The 19,245-nt window shown below is 39.8% G+C and overlaps 2 protein-coding genes across 6 annotated transcripts in view; one reads left to right on the top strand and one right to left on the bottom strand.

The window, feature by feature from the left end:
- Tp53bp1 (tumor protein p53 binding protein 1) overlaps window positions 1-12,164 on the top strand; it is an 80,384-nt gene extending 68,220 nt beyond the window's left edge. For all 3 annotated transcript variants that reach the window (XM_071608178.1, XM_027926026.2, XM_071608179.1), the window contains 7 exons: window positions 2,320-2,511; window positions 2,918-3,133; window positions 4,828-5,043; window positions 8,988-9,082; window positions 9,995-10,194; window positions 10,790-10,935; window positions 11,808-12,164. In XM_071608178.1, the coding sequence (XP_071464279.1) occupies window positions 2,320-2,511; window positions 2,918-3,133; window positions 4,828-5,043; window positions 8,988-9,082; window positions 9,995-10,194; window positions 10,790-10,935; window positions 11,808-11,995 (1,253 nt within the window). In that variant the 3' untranslated portion in view covers window positions 11,996-12,164. The remainder of the gene's footprint in view (window positions 1-2,319; window positions 2,512-2,917; window positions 3,134-4,827; window positions 5,044-8,987; window positions 9,083-9,994; window positions 10,195-10,789; window positions 10,936-11,807) is intronic.
- A 910-nt stretch (window positions 12,165-13,074) lies between these two features.
- Window positions 13,075-19,245, bottom strand: part of Tubgcp4 (tubulin gamma complex component 4) — a 42,869-nt gene continuing 36,698 nt past the window's right edge. For 2 of the 3 annotated variants that reach the window (XM_027925155.2, XM_027925159.2), the window contains exons 14-18: window positions 17,583-17,760; window positions 16,931-17,065; window positions 15,445-15,561; window positions 14,598-14,737; window positions 13,075-13,934 (exon numbers count right to left, since the gene is read on the bottom strand). In XM_027925155.2, coding sequence (XP_027780956.1) covers window positions 13,922-13,934; window positions 14,598-14,737; window positions 15,445-15,561; window positions 16,931-17,065; window positions 17,583-17,760 — 583 coding nt within the window. In that variant the 3' untranslated portion in view covers window positions 13,075-13,921. The remainder of the gene's footprint in view (window positions 13,935-14,597; window positions 14,738-15,444; window positions 15,562-16,930; window positions 17,066-17,582; window positions 17,761-19,245) is intronic. The other variant, XM_027925163.2, reaches the window with a different exon arrangement.

Genomic DNA, 19,245 nt, shown 5'->3' with positions numbered 1-19,245 from the left:
AGAGCTGAAGTACCCTTTCACCATATCATATGGGAGCCAAGGGAGATATATGACATCACTGGTGATGTTAATCTTTATCACTGGTTATGGTGACATTTGTCAGAGTTCTGCACTTTCAGTATTAGTGTTTTTCATTTCCATATTCTGTTCTTTCACCACTGACTTTTAAACTTGCTACTTGTTTTGATAGGAACTTGGTAGGTGAGTGTGGCAAGTACATTCAGATCTTTTAACACAGGAAGAAGTTGTTAGTGCTTCGTTTGCATGCTTGACTTCAATTGCTGTTTGGTTTTTGAAGAATGGTGCTGCTTCTTATTTTTGTAGAAGCCAATATTATTGATGGTGAGGGATTTGAGTGTGTGTTTACTATTTCACGAGCTAAGTTTTGAATATATTGGCTTCTCTGAACTAATTTGGGGATGCTTGTTTTTTGTTTTTTTTTTTTCATTTAAAAACATCCTGACTGAGGATTTTCTTGACATGGATTGGGATATAATGGGCAAAGCGTCTTTCTGTTGCAGTCTTCCGAGCTCTCTCATATTTGGAATTCCCTGAGTATTTGCTGTTTGGCCCTTTATTTGTGTTAATTTTGGATAACATCATCAGCTGTATGAGGCATCAATTAGGAGCATCACATAGATTGGGGGTCTTTTATGATCTTTGATTCACAGTATGGATCAAATGCATTTTTGTTCTTTGAAGGACAAAGCCCCTGTTAGGAGCTCACTTTTGGCCCTTTTAAGACAGACAATTTAGTATCCAGAGTGAATAATGGCAGTAAGGGGTAGGGACTCTGTTCCATTTATTGAGTCTGTCTTCTATTGTCAACACTAGATTGCTTCTAGTAGTAGTAGTTCTCCATTAGTGTTAAATGTATTTTTGGCCTTGGGCTTCTTTGTCTTTTTGAGTTGATCTCTGTGACTTAGTTTGGTGATAGAGATTGAAGCTAGGAGATGAATAAACAAGGGGAATGATTCTGTGGAACAGATAGGAAAGAACCAAGGCCTGCTTTCTTCTCTGTAACTTTTTTCCTTGGTGAGATTCTGGGTTTCTTAAACACAAGTTAATAGGAGAGAAAAAAAATTGTTTATAGGAGTGAAAAATGTTAACAGTAAGTCCTTGTTTTTTTTTTTTTTTTTTTTGTCTTTTGTACTAGATATTGAATCCAGGGGCACTTTACCACTGAGCCATGTTCTCATCCCCCCCCCCCCCCCTTTTTTTTTTTTTTTAAATTTTAAGCCAGGGCCTAGCTAAGTACTGAGGCTGGCTTGGAACTTAAAATCCTTCTGCCTCAGCCTCCTGAGTAGCTGGGGTTACAGGCTTGTACTACCACACCTGGCTCAATAATGCCTTGTTTTTGTTTTATATGTGGTATGTATATGCTGTAGATTGTTGATTGATAGAGGAGAAGAGGTATTTGTAACATAATTGGAAATAGGCCTTTCCTAAAATCACACAGCAAAATTAGACCTAGGCTCAGGTCTGCTTGAATTCTAGTCCATTTTCCTTTTATGCCCCATATTGTGTACCCCAAACCTAAGGACCTTATATTCAGGTTCTGAATCAGAGCAAGAACAGGAAAGTAGGTAACGGGGAGGAAAACTTAGGTAGAAGAAAGAGGATTTACTTTTTTCTTTTCTTTACTCTGTATCTCTATTCTGATTTTGCTACACAGCACACACACACTTACACATGCTTTTTTTACAACAATGTCATTTTTCTGTTTTCTTTTTCTTGTACTGTAGATTGAATCCAGGGGTGCTTACTCACTGAGCTATATCTCCAATCCTTTTTATTTTTTATTTTAATACTCTCTCTCTAAGTTGCTTATTAGGTCCTTGCTAAGTTGCTGAGGCTGGCTTTAAACTTGTGATCCTCCTGTCTCGGCCTCCCTAGTCACTGGGATTATAGGCCTTCACCACTGCAAAGCTTATTTTTCATCTACAACTTAACATAAGACGTGACCACTCAGCTTCCAAAGAAACCATAATGGAAAGGTTTAGTAAGTTATAATGGAGTTGTTAAGAAACCGCATGCCATTTCACTTGAAGGGAACCATTTGAACCACTAACAATCCATAAAAGTGGCCTCGAGAAGCTTCAGTTTATTTCATAACTGAAATTTTTCTTAATCCTATAGTAGTAGCTAAGTATGTCCTAAGTGTTACTGTTTGGAATTTACAACTGGAATTCTGTTAAATCTTAACATTGAGTCACTATTGGATCTCTGAGTTCCCTGTCTCAGGCCTGCCTTGCCTTTTGAGAGGGTGCTAAGCAGCTCAAAACAACATCAGACTTCTTTTATGTTTTTACCCTCCAGGAGTGGTGAAAGGGCATAGGAAGGAGTCTGGGGAGCTGTACTACAGCATTGAAAAAGAAGGCCAAAGGAAGTGGTATAAGCGAATGGCTGTCATCCTGTCCTTGGAGCAAGGAAACAGGCTTAGAGAGCAATATGGACTTGGCCCATATGAGGCAGTGACACCTCTCACAAAGGCAGCAGACATCAGTTTAGGTAAGGCCTTTGCTTTTTGAACAACTGCCTGTGGGACCTTTGCACTGCTTAAAGAGGGAGGAGTGGTTTAGAGCCATCAGCAGTGTTTCCTTAACTTCTTTCAGTATGTGGCTTATCAGATGGTGATGAGCTCTCATTTCCTGGAGAACTATTCCCTCATCTGTTTCCTTCCCAGTACCAAATAGTCCTTAGGTTTTTCTGGTCTCCCCAGTTGTATAGGGGATGAAACACATCTCAGTCATGACAAAGACTGAACAGGAAATAAGATGGCCTTAAAAAAGAGGCTTCCTGCCTCTTTTGGAGGTGGGGAAAAGGCACTTTGGCATCTAAACCAGGTTCTTCTCAGGTTCTTGGAATTCAGGCCTAGACCACTTGATTTGACTGATCTTTGGCTTATCCTTTGTAGACAATTTGGTGGAAGGTAAGCGGAAACGGCGCAGTAACATCAGTTCTCCAGCTACTCCCACTGCCTCCAGCAGCAGCAGCACAACCCCTACCCGTAAGATCACAGAAAGTCCTCGCGCCTCCATGGGTGTTCCCTCAGGCAAAAGAAAACTTATCACTTCTGAAGAAGAAAGGTCCCCTGCCAAGCGAGGCCGCAAGTCCACCACTGTAAAACCTGGTGAGCGATTCATTTTGTCTCATTTCCCTCAGCAGATGATGGCAGAATGCCGAATCTGGTGCTGAAGAGATGTAGCCTAATACCTGGCAACGGCACTTCTGTCCTAGTTATAGTGGTTGGGTCCCATAAGCCTATATGTGGTACTAGAGGTAGTTAACTGCATCCCATGTCCCCTTATACTCAACAGAGTTCAAGTGGGGTTAAATAGGAGGGGAGGACTTGATAACAAATATTCATTGACTCCTGTTTGGGTTCTTGAAGGGAAAGGAATACTGAATTTTAAGCAGAATCAAATCAGGTGAGATCTCTTTCTTTGCATCATCTTCTGCCTCCTAGGAATTCTGCTCCCATCTCTGCTGCTCAGACTTTCTCAGACTTCATATTGAAGGTTTACCTCAGCCTGTGTCTCCGTTCTGCCTACTTTTCTCTAAGCAACCCCTTTCTAGTAGCTTATGTTCAGTGTTGAGAGGAGTTCAATCCATATGTTATTTATTGATTCTCTGCAATGGCTGACTGAGACCTGTGAAATAATTTTGGAAACAAGTCCTCAGTCTGCCCTGATGGTATTCTCATGCCAGTGCACTGATGAAATTCTGCTGGTTGTCACTATGTCCAGGCAGCAGAACTCCTTTTGTTTCCTGTGTGTTTGTTTTGTGTTATCTCCTTGTCTGTCTAGCACCACTACTGTGTTTTGAGGTATTTAAAAACAACAGCATCAGCAGCTAACTTTTATTGAATATTTACTGTGTGAGGCATGGAGCCTGCTTCCCATGTATTTCCTCAGGTGTAATCCTTTGAAATATAGGTGCTAGAATTTGTTTTCCAGTTGAAGAATCTGAGGCACAGAAAAGTTGGCTAATTTTCCCAAAGTAAACCAGGATTCAAACTCAGGCAGCCTTGATTTCAGAGTCCAGCCTTGTACATGTGATATCATATTGCCTCTGAGACTGTTCTCTTGCTGCTGGTTTTATTTTAGGGAGGCATGCATGACCTGTCTGTCATCTTAGCCTCCTAGCAAACCTGTGATTCAACTTCTCCAGGTCAGGTATCTGCTTTCTTCTCAAGGACTTGACTGGGGCACTTTATAGCATGGGTGTTCTGGGAGTCCTAGACGGACTGGTTCACTTAACATACCCAGGTGTTGGAAACTAGGAGTTAAGACAGGGTATTTTGATGTGGCTTCATCTACATGTAAAAGCACTTTACTATCAAGTATTCTCTGCACCATTCTGGTAAGGGTCAGATATGGGGGGGTAGGAGAATTTCTGGGCACTGTTCTTGGTAATAAAAAAACCCTTTTTTTTAAAGGCTGCTTCAAAATATCACATATCCTGGGGGAAGTCAGAGCACTGGGCAATGAAAGTGGGCTGAAGACTTCTGCTTTTCACTCTTACAACTCCTTGTTTCTATTAGAACCACCTCTTAACTTCAGATGGCCAAAATGTATGGTTTGGATACGTAAAAACATACTAGCGATTTTCACTTACAAAAACATTATCATGGCTATGTAAAATTTAACTGTAAATTTCTCTTCATTGTAATTTGACCCTGTGTTGTTGGCCATTTAGAGTGCTTGGCTGTAGTAACAGTCTTTGGGTCATAGCTCAGAAACATTCTTTAGGGCATGGCCTACCCATCAGATCATGCTTGGTGCTAGGGCCTTTATATCACCTAATACCTGTGCTCTTTTCCAGGTGCAGTGGGGGCAGGAGAGTTTATGAGCCCCTGTGAGAGTGGAGACAACACAGGTGAACCTTCTGCCCTGGAAGAGCAGAGAGGACCTTTACCCCTCAACAAAAGCTTATTTTTGGGCTATGCCTTTCTCCTCACCATGGCCACAACCAGTGACAAGTTGGCCAGCCGCTCCAAATTATCAGATGGTCCTACAGGAAGCAGTGAGGAAGAAGAGGGTAAGGCCCTAGAAAGCCCTAGGGACTCTGACTTGAATGTTTTCTTCATTTTCATTCACTTTATGTACTGGTTGGTCCCCTACTGAAGCATGGCAGGGGCTGGGCAAGTGGCAATTAGGATCTTGGATAAGGAACTGAAAATTAATTTGTGTCCTGCTTCTCGGTTTATAGTTTCCACAGAATTCCTCTCAGTGAATGGTTCCTCAAAAGAACCTGGTAAACAGATGGGTGATAGATTTTTTTGTCATCTGTTTTACATATAAGGAAACAAGCTGAAAGAGGTTAAATAATTGTATTTTGTCTATAATGATGGCAGACTTGGAATTAGAACCAAGTGGTCACTTTACCGTCCTGCTGCCATCCAAGTCAGTCATGAATGCCCTACCATCTTTTCTATTTGTGTTCTAGGAACAATTTCTAGAGGAAACTCAAATTGGTGAGTCTTATTCTCTTGAGGTCTAAGTTTAAGACTGGGAGTGTGTGTGTGCTGCCCAGTGCCCAGGATAATTTGAGAGAAATAGCTTCTAGGCTTTTTTTAGCTCTCGTATTTTTATTTAACTGTAAACTAAATTTATATAGTTGTCACTTTGTGTTTTGGGTGAAGGTTGAAAAGAGGAGAGGTAAAATTTATTTCAGTATTCTGACAAGTATGTGATCTATGAGAGAATGAACAGATACGAGTGTGTACTCTACTGTAAGTAACTGACAGTAATATCCAAATGTGTCTGTCAAGGCTAAAGGACTAGACAGAATGATGGTTTTACAAGTCAGAGCCCTAATGTTGAGTCTTACAAGAGTTGAAATTAGGGAATGTGGTTGAAATAAAACAGCATTAAAGATCTGTGATTATTGGCATTTCAGGTGTGTAAGATGACTTTCCTAATTTGCCAAAACTTCTCACCAACTACAGCCATGTGGACAAGGACATGGGAAGAGTGATCAGTGATCAGAAAGTTGAAATTAGGATTTATGCTATTTGGGAGGTGCACAGAGAGGCTGTAGATAGAGATGCTCTGGAGCAGGGAAGTTGGGTTGTGGGAACAAGTATAATTAATGTATGGGATTTTCAAGTGTCCCGTGTGTGTGAAGCCTAGTTTGTCTTACAGAATTCAGATATTTATCTTATGGGAGATAAACAAGGTATGTGAGGAGTTTCCTAGCCAAGAGTTTAGTTTTACTTTGATCACAAACATTGATCGGATATTTGGGGAGTCCCTTGAGGATTCTGTGTAAAGGTGTGTCCTGGAATTAAAACAATGTTGTCTTTTTTTATTTTTGCTTTCACAATATTGCGCTAATAAATTCTAAGCCCTTTCCTAAAGTAGCACTTTACAAGATTATACTACAGATGTTTTGTTACTTGGCACAGCATAGTCAAAAAGACTAACTTTGGTATGAGATCAGGCTGTTTCTTCAGTTCCCTAAAACTCTGTATGCCTGTGTTGAGACCTAACAAACTCTACTCAACAAAAATTAAATGAAGAGGAATTTGAAGGTTTTTATTTTTTACTTAGAAAGTATAATTATTTTATGCATCAGTTTTATGTTGGTTCCTTCATACTTATCCCAACAGCACCAGAATCCTTGATTTTTTTTGCAAATGAGAATGCTTAAGGTTACCTTTATCTCAAGAAGGCTGAAGATAGCAAAGGATCATTTTAGTATAGCTATTACAGGTGGCACACACCTGTAATCCCAGCTACTTGGGAGGCTGGGGCAGGAGTATATCAAGTTGGAGGCCAGTGTAGGCAACTTAGCAAGACCCTGTCTCAAAAAATAAAATAAAAAGGTGGGGATATAGCTCAGTGGTAGAGCACTTGCCTTGCATGTGTGAGGCCCACGTTCCATACCCTGTACCACAAAGAAAAAAAGAAAAAGAAAAAACATTCTCTGCTGAATTAATAGTTTTTTTTTTTTTTTTGATGAGGCAAAGAAAAAATTACAACTTTATTTGAGATATGTAATTTCAGCAAACATATCCATTAAAACACTTAATCTCTTCATCAGCTGCACAGAAGTTTATTTTTAAACAGATATTCAAAATATTTAAGCCCTAATCCTATCACAGCTGCAGCTGGATCATCAATTATAGAGTTACAGGTTTATGTTCACTCTCACCAAAATGTCTTACAACATTACAGTATTTGTTTTGAGAATATTTTTCATGTTGATGAATTAATAGTTTTTAAGAAACTATGTGTAATAGATTTTATAGATAAACAGAAATTATTTGATGCCAGTTTATAACAGGAAGTTGGTAAAATATTTAAGTTCATCTTATGAAACATTATTAATGAGTTAGGAATATGGCCCTTGGTTTTGTTAGATGGCATATCATCAAGGATCATCAAACACAGACATTGACTCTGGAGTTGAGTTTATTTTGTAGTCTTATCCTCGTTCTAGATAGTGGAATTGAGATCCTCTTCATTTTAGTCTCAAGTTGGGCAGAGCCCTCTTACCTCAAAAGTAAACTGAATCCAAATTAAAGTTGAGAAGAATTGGAGAAATGGACTGCTTAAACAGGGAATACTGATCATACAAATATAAGAAACTGTTATGGGGGATTAAAATCTAAATGGGTCAGGACTGGAATCAGATATAAAATAAAAAGAAGTCTTGAGAATCTCGAGTCAAGGACCATGAAAAGTGTCAGCAGAGACTAGGTGTCTTGGTGCTAAAGATTGTGACATAATACATTAGCAAAAGGATGCTATGACAAAGCTGTGTTCTGAATTTCTTATAACCATTTAGTTTCTAGTTTGGGTTTTCATTTTGAAAAGAATGTATACAATGTGGAATCAAGAAAAAAGCAGTGAAAGTGAACAGGCTGTTCTGTCACACCTAAACAAAGATGCAGAGACCTGGGATGGGCCATCACCACCACCTGAGCAGCTCCAGCAGGCAGGGAGGTCTCCAAAGGGCATCTCTACAAGGGGTCTGCTCTACCAGGTTTTACTACTGGGGACAAGGGGGAAAGGGAGTGATCCTGGCATTGAACTTTATGCATTGGGTTGGGTTTTTTATTTGCGATAAAATTCAGTTAATTAGCACATAATTTCCCAGAAATCCTAATTAACTAAAATCTCTAATGTCTTGCTTTTCTTTTCTTTTCTTTTTTTAATGTGTTATTATATATGAGAGGAGCAGATGGCAAGAAAACAAGCTCAAATTAGATATTTGCTCAAAAGAAGCAATTTCTAATTGCCTAGGGTCATTACAGCTTCAGCCTCATCTCTCATATCTTCTACTTCACCCTCAAGACTGTAGAGCAGTCATTGATGTTCAGTGTCCTGAGGTACTTCAAGATCATCAAAGGTAGATAGTTTTCCATGAAAAGGTTGAAACAGGATTTTCTGATTAACCTTCACTTAGTTAAAATTTTAAAACCATAATTTCTTTGTGCATTCTGGTTTACCAAAGTTTTAGTGTACAGGGGGTAAAAAAGGCTAATGAAGTGGGAATTTGAAGGCTTTATTTTATACAAAAAGATAATCAGCTATTTATCTCCACAGAAGGCAGAACTAGAAGTAGGTGTAGTTTGCCACAAGATTTAGGGTAGACTTAAGGACAACTTTCTGATGATACGGTTATTCAAATTAGAATAAGTCACTTGGGAAATGGTTACATTGTCTATTTCCATGAATAGTCCCTGATCCAAATCTTAGTGTGCAGGATCCTTTGATGATTTTAGGTCTAGGACCTACCTCCATTCCTCCTTTTCCCACTCCCTCCTGCTCTTGTCCCTTCTTTTTGGCAGCATTTTATAGGCCTCAAGACAGATTTCTTTCTGACTCATGGGGAAGCCCTTGTTTTTGGGGACACACTACTATGGAGATAGCTGGGGAGTAGAAAATGAGGCAGTCAGAAGCAGGCATAAAGTAGTAAATAAGAAACCAATCAATTCAGTAACTATTACCTTGGTTATCTGTTTTTTTATATAGAATTTTTAGAAATTCCTCCTTTCAACAAGCAGTACACAGAATCCCAGCTTCGAGCAGGAGCTGGCTATATCCTTGAAGATTTCAATGAAGCCCAGGTGAGGAGTCTTTTTGTGTAGCTGTCCAGTGTGGCAATAATGAAAGTCTGCTTTCTTTACTGAGAAAAGGCCCGAGAGGATCCAGGAGGTTAGATTAAAATAGCCAGATTTCAGGAACTGGGAAACTGTCAAAACATTGCATGAACCAGATGCAGTGGTAAAACACTTGTAATCCCACCAATTTAGAAGTTGAGGCAGGGTGATTGCAAGTTCAAGACCAACCTGAACAACTTAGTGAGACAGTGTCTCAAAATAAAAAAAGAGCTAGGAATATAGCTCAGTAGTAGAGTGCCCTGGGTTCAACCCCAGTACCCAAAAAGTGGGAAAAAAATGTCATTGCATAAAGTTTAGCTTTTATTCTGTATAAGGAAATGTATAGAAGTTGGATTAGTTAATGGCTCTGGTTCTTCTTCTGGGATAAAGCATATTGAAATTTATGTTTAATAGAAATCCCTTTCATGTTGTTGATTTAACTTAAAAGGACAAATACAGGGGCTGGGGTTGTGGCTCAGGGGTAGAGCGCTTGCCTAGCATCTGCAAGGCCCTGGGTTCAATCCTCAGCACCACATAAAATAAATAGATAAATAAAATAAATGTATTGTGTCCAACTACAACTAAATAAATATATAACACACACATACATATATATATATACACAAATATATGTTACACACACAGATAAATATTTAATAGATATATCAAATACATGGGTTTTGGTTGTTCCTAAAAGGACTTAGGTCCTCAGATGAGAGTCAGGGAGAATGTTTAGGGAAACATTTTGAGTTTTTGAGAAAAGTGGCCTCAGTCACAAGGACAGACTAAATCATATTTTGGAAGAATCTGAAAGTCTTCCAAGCTCTTCTCCATAGCTTATTAGAGTGAAGATCTTTCCATCTGTTCTGTTCCTTCCAGTGTAACACAGCCTACCAGTGTCTCCTAATTGCGGATCAACATTGTCGAACCCGGAAGTACTTTCTGTGCCTTGCCAGTGGGATTCCTTGTGTGTCTCATGTCTGGGTCCATGACAGTTGCCATGCCAACCAGCTTCAGAACTACCGTAATTATCTGCTGCCAGCTGGGTACAGCCTTGAGGAGCAAAAAATTCTGGATTGGTGAGTATTTGAGAGCCCATCCAGAGCTGAAGAGATAGGAAGACAGCAAGCTTTTGGAAGAATCTAGGTGAGAGAATAAACGTTTTTAGAAACTGGAATGTCTGTAGAGTAAATTACAGAATTTGGATGTGAAATGACTTCACCAGCTCATCTAGCTTTGTTTCCAAAGCTTAGTTCCATATTGGCTAGGAGCCCTTTGAACATGTGTGAGAATTTATATGTAGGTTCAATATTCCCAACCTATAAGGTCAGGGAACAAAGTTTTAAGTAAGCACTTAAAAAAAAAAAAGCTCAGGCACATGATTCAGATTATTCCTAGCCCCTGGACAAACATGGTAGTCAGAAGGGTAGGATCAGAAGGCCAGGGATCCTGGAGAATACACATAATTCACCAAGAGGGAAGGGAAGGGAAGGGAAGGGAAGGGAAAGGAAAGGAAGGGAAGGGAAGGGAAGGGGGTGCCTTAGTACAGGGCTGTTTTGAAAGAATTCAGATGTACCTGAGTTTCTTTGCAGAATGGCTGTTTGTTGGTCATTATCTGTCATGCTAAGATCCTTTCCAATTCCAAAGGGCTTGCTCTCTCTGAATCCTTCATAGGCAACCACGTGAAAACCCTTTCCAGAATCTCAAGGTACTCTTGGTATCAGATCAACAGCAGAACTTCCTGGAGCTCTGGTCTGAGATCCTCATGACTGGAGGGGCAGCCTCTGTGAAGCAGCACCATTCAAGTGCCCATAACAAAGGTACCAGAAAGTGTGTGTGTGTTTTGTTATTATTCCAAGTACCCCACTATCTGTTGGGCCTGTGGTGTAATCTGAGTTTTGGTAATTTCACCTCATCCATTTTTTTTTTTTCTTTTCTTTTTTGGTACTGGGGATTGAACTCAGGGGCACTCAACCTCTGACCACATCCCCAGCCCCATTTTGAATTTTAGAGAGAGGGTCTCACTGAGTTACTTAGCACTTCACCATTGCTGAGGCTGGCTTTGAACTCGTGAGTCTCCTGTCTCAGCCTCCTGAGCCACTGGGATTACAGGCATGTGCCACCACACCCAGCTTTACCTTATCCATATTTCTAAGAGAAGAAAAGTACCACCATTAAGAGGTGTGTCAACATAAGTGAAGCACTGAGCTGTTCACGCTTCTGTTTCCAGTAGTATATTTGTTAAGACATTTCTACAATGTCAGCATATGTTTTTGGTTGTGATCAGGATTGTTTGACATAACAGGGCTTTACAGTTTGGGTAGACTATACATTATTTTTTTCTGTTGTTGATGGACCTTTATTTTATTTATTTATATGTGGTGCTGAGAATTGAACCCAGTGCCTCATACATTCTTAGGCAAGTGGTCTACCACTGAGCCACAACCCCAGCCCACATCTGTCTTTTTTTTTTTTTTAAAGAGTTGTTTTGTTTTTTTTTTAATATTTATTTTTCAGTTTTTGGTGGAAACATCTTTATTTTTATGTGGTGCTGAGGATTGAACCCAGCACCCGTGCATGACAGGCAAGCGCGTTACTGCTTGAGCCATATCCCCAGCCCCCTACATCTGTCTTTTTCATGGAGGACTAAATTGGCATCCTTTCCTCATTCACTTTCCCCTACTCCTTGCAGATATTGCTTTAGGGGTATTTGATGTGGTGGTGACAGACCTCTCATGCCCAGCTTCGGTGCTGAAGTGTGCTGAAGCATTGCAGCTGCCTGTGGTGTCCCAAGAGTGGGTGATCCAGTGCCTCATTGTTGGGGAAAGAATTGGATTCAAGCAGCATCCAAAATATAAACACGATTATGTTTCTCACTAAAGATACTTGGTCTTACTGGTTTTATTCCCTGCTATTGTGGAGATTGTGTTTTAACCAGGTTTTAAATGTGTCTTGTGTGTAAGTGGATTCTTTGCATGGATCTTGTATATAGTTTTATTTGCTGGACTTTTATGATAAAATAAATGTTGAATCTCTTTGGTTGTAGTAATTGGGATTTCTTCATCTGTGTCTTTGAGCCTAATCTCAGAATTAACAAGACAAACATAGTTATCTTTGGAGGTTTTTAGGTTGCTCACTTTAGGAGGACAGCTAACTAATGAAGATAAAAATTTAAGAGTTTAAGGAAAATTTTGAGGCATCATTATCAAAAAGTTATCCCAGGCTGTCCAAAATGTTATGTTTCCAAAAACTCAATTTTAAGGTAGGTCAGAGACCAGGTTAATATGCCAAAAGTTGAGTGGAAGAGGAGAGAGCTCTAAGTTTTTGACTGTTAAAGTTTCTCTCCATACACAGAGCTGAGCTCACTGACAGCTGACCTATGGGTATTCCCCTGACCTGAAAAAAATTGAGTGGTCAGTGACCATAAGCTTGATGGGATGACTTTCTGTAAGAAAAAATATTGAAAACTCTAGTGGGAGGTCCGATATATTATTAATGTCACAATTGCTAGAAGCTCTATCTTCCCTGTACCTAGCATCATCCCTGTTCATGTACTCTTGTTCTCTAAACAGAGCCCAACACATTTTCTATAGGGAGCCAAACAGGAACAATTCCTAGGCTTTTTGGGCCATCTGGTCTCTCAGGACTACTCACCTCTGCTGTGAGAAGATGAGTGCAATTGTAGGCGATAGGTAAACAAATAAGTGTGACTGTTTAAAATAAAAACAAAACTACATTTACAAAAACAAGCAGTAAGCCAGAGTTTGCCAACCCCTGCTCTACAGGCAGGGGAGGGAGGGAGGGGAGGGAGGAAGGGATGGAAGGAGGGATCATTTCTAGTTGACCACTGCACAGACTAAGGGAATTATAACATGGTGGAAGAGGCAGAGATGAAGACCAGATTCAGTTCTGCAAATGAGACCAGAACACCACACTTTTTCCAATTTTGGAGGGAGATGTTAAGTGAATATTTACTTTATTCACACTGATACCAACATTAATGATTATCCATGATGATTGGGTCATATCAGGGGAACTTTAATTCCTGTCACTTGTCACAAGGTAGAATAACTGGCCATAATTTCCAGTAACAATTTGACTCCAATTTTCTCTTAAAAGATCTTTTTCATTGGTGGAAAAATACTTTAAATATATTGTTACCAACTAGAATTGCCCTTTTACCTGTCCATATGAATTGGAACTTGCAAAATTCTTAAGATTCACAGGTTTGAAGATCCTTAAGGCTGGAAGGCTCATAAATTTTAAAGGAGGAAAGAATCTGTGTAGGCATGTTACTTGATACAGGGAGAAGGAAAGTCTTTCTCACCTTTGTATTTCTTACTTGCTGGTAACATCCAGCATTCGACCTATTTGTAAACATTCCTTTTTTATATATAATCCCCTCTCCCCCCCCACACACAAAGAAACTTCTGATCTTTGTCATTTACTACCGTATTTCCCACACCTTGAATAGAACCTAGGCACATGGTAAATGCCCCATAAAAAACTGATGAATAAATAATGAACATGCCTAGCAGATGCTCTTAGTGTAAAAGGATGGGAGCCTTGTATGGTCAGCAGAGGGACAGCTGACTCCACAGGTTCTCCTTGGTGTGGGCAGTCACATTCCAAATGGGAATGATGGGAAGGACTTCTACCTTTGGATTATTTCTAAGAGAAAAGGTAAAGCCCTCTTACTAGGCTGCAGATATTTGGTGAATGGCTAGAGAATAGGATGAATCTTCGGTAACAGACTTGAGAATGTGGTGAGAATAACTGTTATTTCGGCTTATGAACCAGTAGTTTTCACATCCCGAAACTACAAAAGAAAAAAAAAGAGCCTCATTTAATACCATGCTTTCCTAAGATTATCTTCAAGGAAATACAAATCAGTGTTAAGATAATGTCATCTTAATACTCAAGAGTCTGACTACTGATAAAACCACTTTAAAAAAAAATCTGCTCTGAGGCATTTTAGTGAGAAAGAAAGGCAATGAAGTTCTTTTCTGAATGGAAAGAACACAGACCTGAGAAGCCAAACACCAGTGGATCTCACTATTAGATTAAAAAAACTTCAGTGAGAAGGGGTGGTCCTGTCCTTTCACAGAATTAGAAGCTAGGGGCCAGCAAAGCACAGTGCCTTTGCTACAAAGGTAGTTTGTATCACAGCTGGGAGTAGAAGGCATACTTCCTCCCAGCTCAGCAATCCACAACCTCGCAAAGGACTTCAAACCCCTCTCACTATCAGGTGTTTCATTATTTTCCTATGATGATGATTTTTTACTGGAAAAATAATCTTCATTAAAATAATTAAAGATGGTCAGACACATACCTGTATCTCTGAGCCTTGTTTATAGAATGAGGGTATTTGGGATCAAATGATGGCTAAAGTCTCCCTTCAATTCAGTTCTGGAATTATGCAACTCATTAAATAGCTACACACACACACACACACACACAGTTTCCCAAGGGTTGTCCCTACCTGCCCAGAGTTCCGCCAGCCTGGGTGTAGTATTTGTTATAATCTAGTCGTAACAGTAGTTGAGCCAAATCTGAGTTGATCTGATGATTCCGGACACTGGAGAGAATCTTGAATAGAAGTGAAGACTGGCGGCTAAAGCCCTGCAAAGAGGGGGACTTAAGCTGGCATTCCCCTAAAACTCACCAGCTCTCCATGTGGAGGCCTAGAGCAGGAGAGTTCCTTGCTCAAAATTCCACAGAATCACCTGGTTCCCATTGCTTTTTTTTTTTTTTTTCAGTGCTGAGGATTGAATCAAGGGCCTTGTGCATATGAGGCAAGCACTCTACCAACTGAGCTATATCCCCAGCCCCCATATTCCCATTTTTATTAGCTCCTAAAATGATTTGGTCCATAAAATTCATGACTTTTTATGAAAGTACTTTCTCACTAGTAGGAATTTAGCAGCCGGTTTCAAGTGAATATAATTCTATCATGTACAGGAGTTGGGAGAACTTTTCTTTTTCTTTTTTTGTTATAGGCAGATAATTATAATCTCAGTGAGACAGGAGATTAGCTCAAGGAAGTAAGGATGTAGGATGTGAGAAAGCACAATGCCAATGCACATTAGGTGGGCTGAGTACATTCTTCAGGGCTGAACTATTTTTGAACACTGTGAGGTGGCATTTTAATCATCTACTTCAAAATCAACTGATACCAACATTTTAATCTTTGTATCTTGTTATTTCTGTGTATATGTATTGGGGAAATGCTTTATTGACTTGGAGGAGAGATCATGAATTTTCCTTGGGCAAGACCACCACTGTCCTTTGGATAGGGCTGTACACTTCCAATGGCGAAGCAGACTCACCTTCACGAGAATGCTCAGCTGGGCAGCTCCACGCTCATCTAGAGGGCCCAGGTTCTGACTGACCAGTGAACAAAAACTGTGACAGAGATCTAAGATTTCATTCAGGCAGTGAAACACCTACCCAGGAAAGCGAGTTAGCATTAGGAAAAAAGGAAGATGCATCTGTGAAGTGAAAAGATTTGGGAAAATGGTCTAACAGTTGACCTCCCATATCTGACCTCAGGACAGACAAAACCACTTGCAAGGATGCTAGCCCCTCAAATGCAACATGTGCAAAACAGAATCATACCTTGCCTGCATTATTCTCTTAATCCACCCTGCACAAAACTTTAACTCTATCCACATTAATCATAATTTCTTAGAAACAGTGTGTTCCTACCTGTGAGCTGTGGTGTTCCTGGTATCTGGGATACTCTTCTCTGTAACATCAGTTTAAGCCCCACACTCAGTGAAGTGCTTCTTCCCCATTGTAGCCTTTAGTGAGCTTTCACTTCTCTGCTGTATTATCTGTACTGTTCACTTGGCAATTGTTCAGGCCACTTGTGTTGTTATCAATCTTTGTATGAATATATGTTTTGTTTCTCCAACTAGATTGTGAGCTCCTTAAGGGCAGAGCCATGACTTATACCTCTTTGTATTCCCAGTGCCTTGCATATAGTAAGCACTCAATAAATATTTAATGATGATGACTTGCTCTAATAGTCTGCTTTTCCACAAGGATGCACCCAGGCCATGCATGAACAGGGTCTATCTAACAGTGGTTTTGGTTGTTTTCAATTCATGGAATCCTCTGGAGTAGCATATACATAACTCATTTTTCCTTGGTGTTGCAAAAGTTCAAATCCCAAATACTAGAACAAAAAGAAGTCTATAGCACTGGTACTGTGGTACACTCAACCAGCTCCCATCACAGTTAAAGGAGTCACCATTGTGCTAGAAACTACAAGAGGTTATTATTTTTTTTTTAAATCCTAGAATTAAATCAGCTGTGAGCTTTCAAAAAAAATCTGGACCCCTCTCTAGGAACTCTAATTAAAGTGCTCTAGATCCTAGATTTTTTAAAAGGTCCCAGATGATTAAATGTACAGCCAAGATGAAAAAAAATGTCACAAAGGAGACATATGTGTACTTACAGATATATACAACTTTAAAACAACTGGTCGATCCTGGTCCAACAGATTTCTAAGAAAATGATCTCTTTTTGTTGGTTTTTCTATAGTGTCAGAAGGATTTTTTAGTTTCTTTAACTCCTTCTAAAGGTTAAATATATAATTCTTTTATCTATAGCTGTTCACCATATCCTATGATACACATTTCAGAAATTCAAACACATTTAAATTCCCTGTTAACATTCTCTTTTGGTTTTGCTTTATAAGTTTTTAAATGGAGTTGAACAAGTATTTAATGATAATTTTATATCCTGTCAATGCAGAGTATCTAAAAGAACAGTCAGTGCAGTCTAAGAAAACCAACCAGCCTTACTTACAGGTTTCAATAAGATAAAGGACTGAGCCAGCAAATTGCTTAGGAAGTGGTCGTGAGCCAATCGGATGCTTTCAAAGTCTCGAGTAGAATTGATTTGATGAAGCAGCTGTGAGAACTGAGACTCCAACACATCTACCTGATAGACAGTTACACAATTTTTAGCACCTTGCACATTCTAAGCACCTTATTTCATTCTGTCCTATGCTTGACAGGAAGAAACAAATTCATTGTCCCCACTCATCTTTCCTCTAACAAAGCCATGTTCAGGCTAACCAAAGACACCCTGATACTGCCCAGCCCTGTAGGAAGTTATCTGTGTAATTCTTAACCACCCTCAATGTCTTAGACCACTCTCCACTGCCCCAACACATCCCCTCCACTGACTGACTTAATTCTAGAGAATTCCAGAAGTTCTAGCAAACACTAGGACAAGTAAACAATTAATGCTTGCTGATAAAGATCCTAATTCCTTATTCCCCTTTATCTGTGTATTTCCAATTTTCTCTAAAATGCCCTCAAGACTCGTGCCTAGTGATAAAACCCCTGATCTTTTTCCAACTCTAAGCACTTTGCCAAACAGAATTCCTCTGTCTCCTGCCAACCTTCTAGATTTCTTTTCACACCCCTTCCTTCTACTAATCCCCAGAACACACCTGGAGATAGTATTGAAGATTATCTACCAAGAAGGCCATGTGATTTCTTAGGCGCCACTTGACTGCATCAGTCTGGTTGGACTTGAGGTGTTTACGCTGCATTTGTAGGGCCCAGCAGTGCTGCAGTTCAGCTTGGACCCGGCGCACACTCAGTAAATACTTAAAAACAACATTGTACCTAGGACAGAAATATCAGGCTATTCAAGAAACAAACCCCCATGCCCGTCTACGGGACAGACACAGACTCTGCTATCCACCTCTCCCCCAAAAGGCAGGTAGGAAAGAATGGCTAGAGATGTGAACAAAGACACTGTGGCTTCTTTATACAATGAAATCTTACACAGCAGTCAAAATGAATGAATATGAACTGTATAGCTGTATAACACAACAAAATGACTCTTAGCAATATGATTCTGAATGAAATAGGTAAACTGCAAAAGATCACATATGACCTTTTAAGTAACTCTTAAAACAAATGAAAGCAGGGGCTGGGGATGTGGCTCAAGCGGTAGCGCGCTCGCCTGGCATGCGTGTGGCCCGGGTTCGATCCTCAGCACCACATACAAAACAAAGATGTGTCTGCCAATAACTAAAAAATAAATATTAAAATTCTCTCTCTCTCCCTTCTCTCACTCTCTCTTAAAAAAAATGAAAGCAAAAAAAATATGAGGGAATATAGTTTGATATTACAAAACTGTACATCGGGGTTTATATTAATAATAGTCACCTTGACAGGACGGGGAAGGACCATGTAAGTAGATGAACAATAATCATCAATGTTCTAGTTTTTATGCTAGGAAGTGATGTGATGATGATGTGTGTGGGAAGGCAGGCAGGTAGGAGGGTCTTGCATGTACCAAAAAGAATTTGTTAGCAGACCCCTGCCTCCAACAAGCTGAGGGGCTAAATGCTTACTGCTGAGACCCTGTACTGAGAAAACCCAAGAGAAGAACAGCTAGTTTTTGGTAGAGTTAGAGATTTACTTGTTCACAGGCAGGTTTGCAGAAGACAGTCTAATTCCACTAAGTTTAAAAATTTTTTGATATACTTCAAATGGAAGAGACGTACTGAAATAGTAGACCATCTCTGGACATGATTTGAACACATCTAACAATATAGACACTTTTTAGATAAAAGTAAATTGCATTACAGACTGGATTAGGTTATAGAGATTATTGTTAGTTTTCTTGAGTGTGATACTGGCACTGTAGGTCTGTTGAAAACATCCCTTTTTGAACTGCACAGGAGCCAAGCGAAATAGCATATCTGGGATTTGCTCTAAAGGCTGTAGCACAACACAGGGGAGGGAAAGTTGAAGGAAGCATCTTAATGCTGGTGGTTACTGAAACTGGATAATGAGGATGGAGACTTGTGTTATAGTCTATACTTTTGTTGATAGTTAGAAATTTTCATAATAAAAAGTTCAAAAACAAAACTTCCAAACTAGATTTCTTCAAGAGTTAATAACATATCAAGTGAGGAGGAAGTGGACTACGGGCCTGTGGGATGCTGCGGGCTATGGAGCTTTGGAGGCTCTCTGGACAAGGTCCCTGCAGCTTGCTGGGCTCTGAACCTGCTGTAGAATCTTCTCCCTAGAACTTGTCTAGCTTACATCAAGGCTGTCATTGCATAAGTGATGCCTACTCTAAAACAAGTAGACAGA

Source organism: Marmota flaviventris, chromosome 2 (assembly GCF_047511675.1).
Source record: "Marmota flaviventris isolate mMarFla1 chromosome 2, mMarFla1.hap1, whole genome shotgun sequence".
NCBI classification, from domain to species: Eukaryota; Metazoa; Chordata; class Mammalia; order Rodentia; family Sciuridae; genus Marmota; species Marmota flaviventris.
Note: the sequence above shows the minus strand (reverse complement) of the source record. Positions and strands in the feature narration are given on the sequence as shown.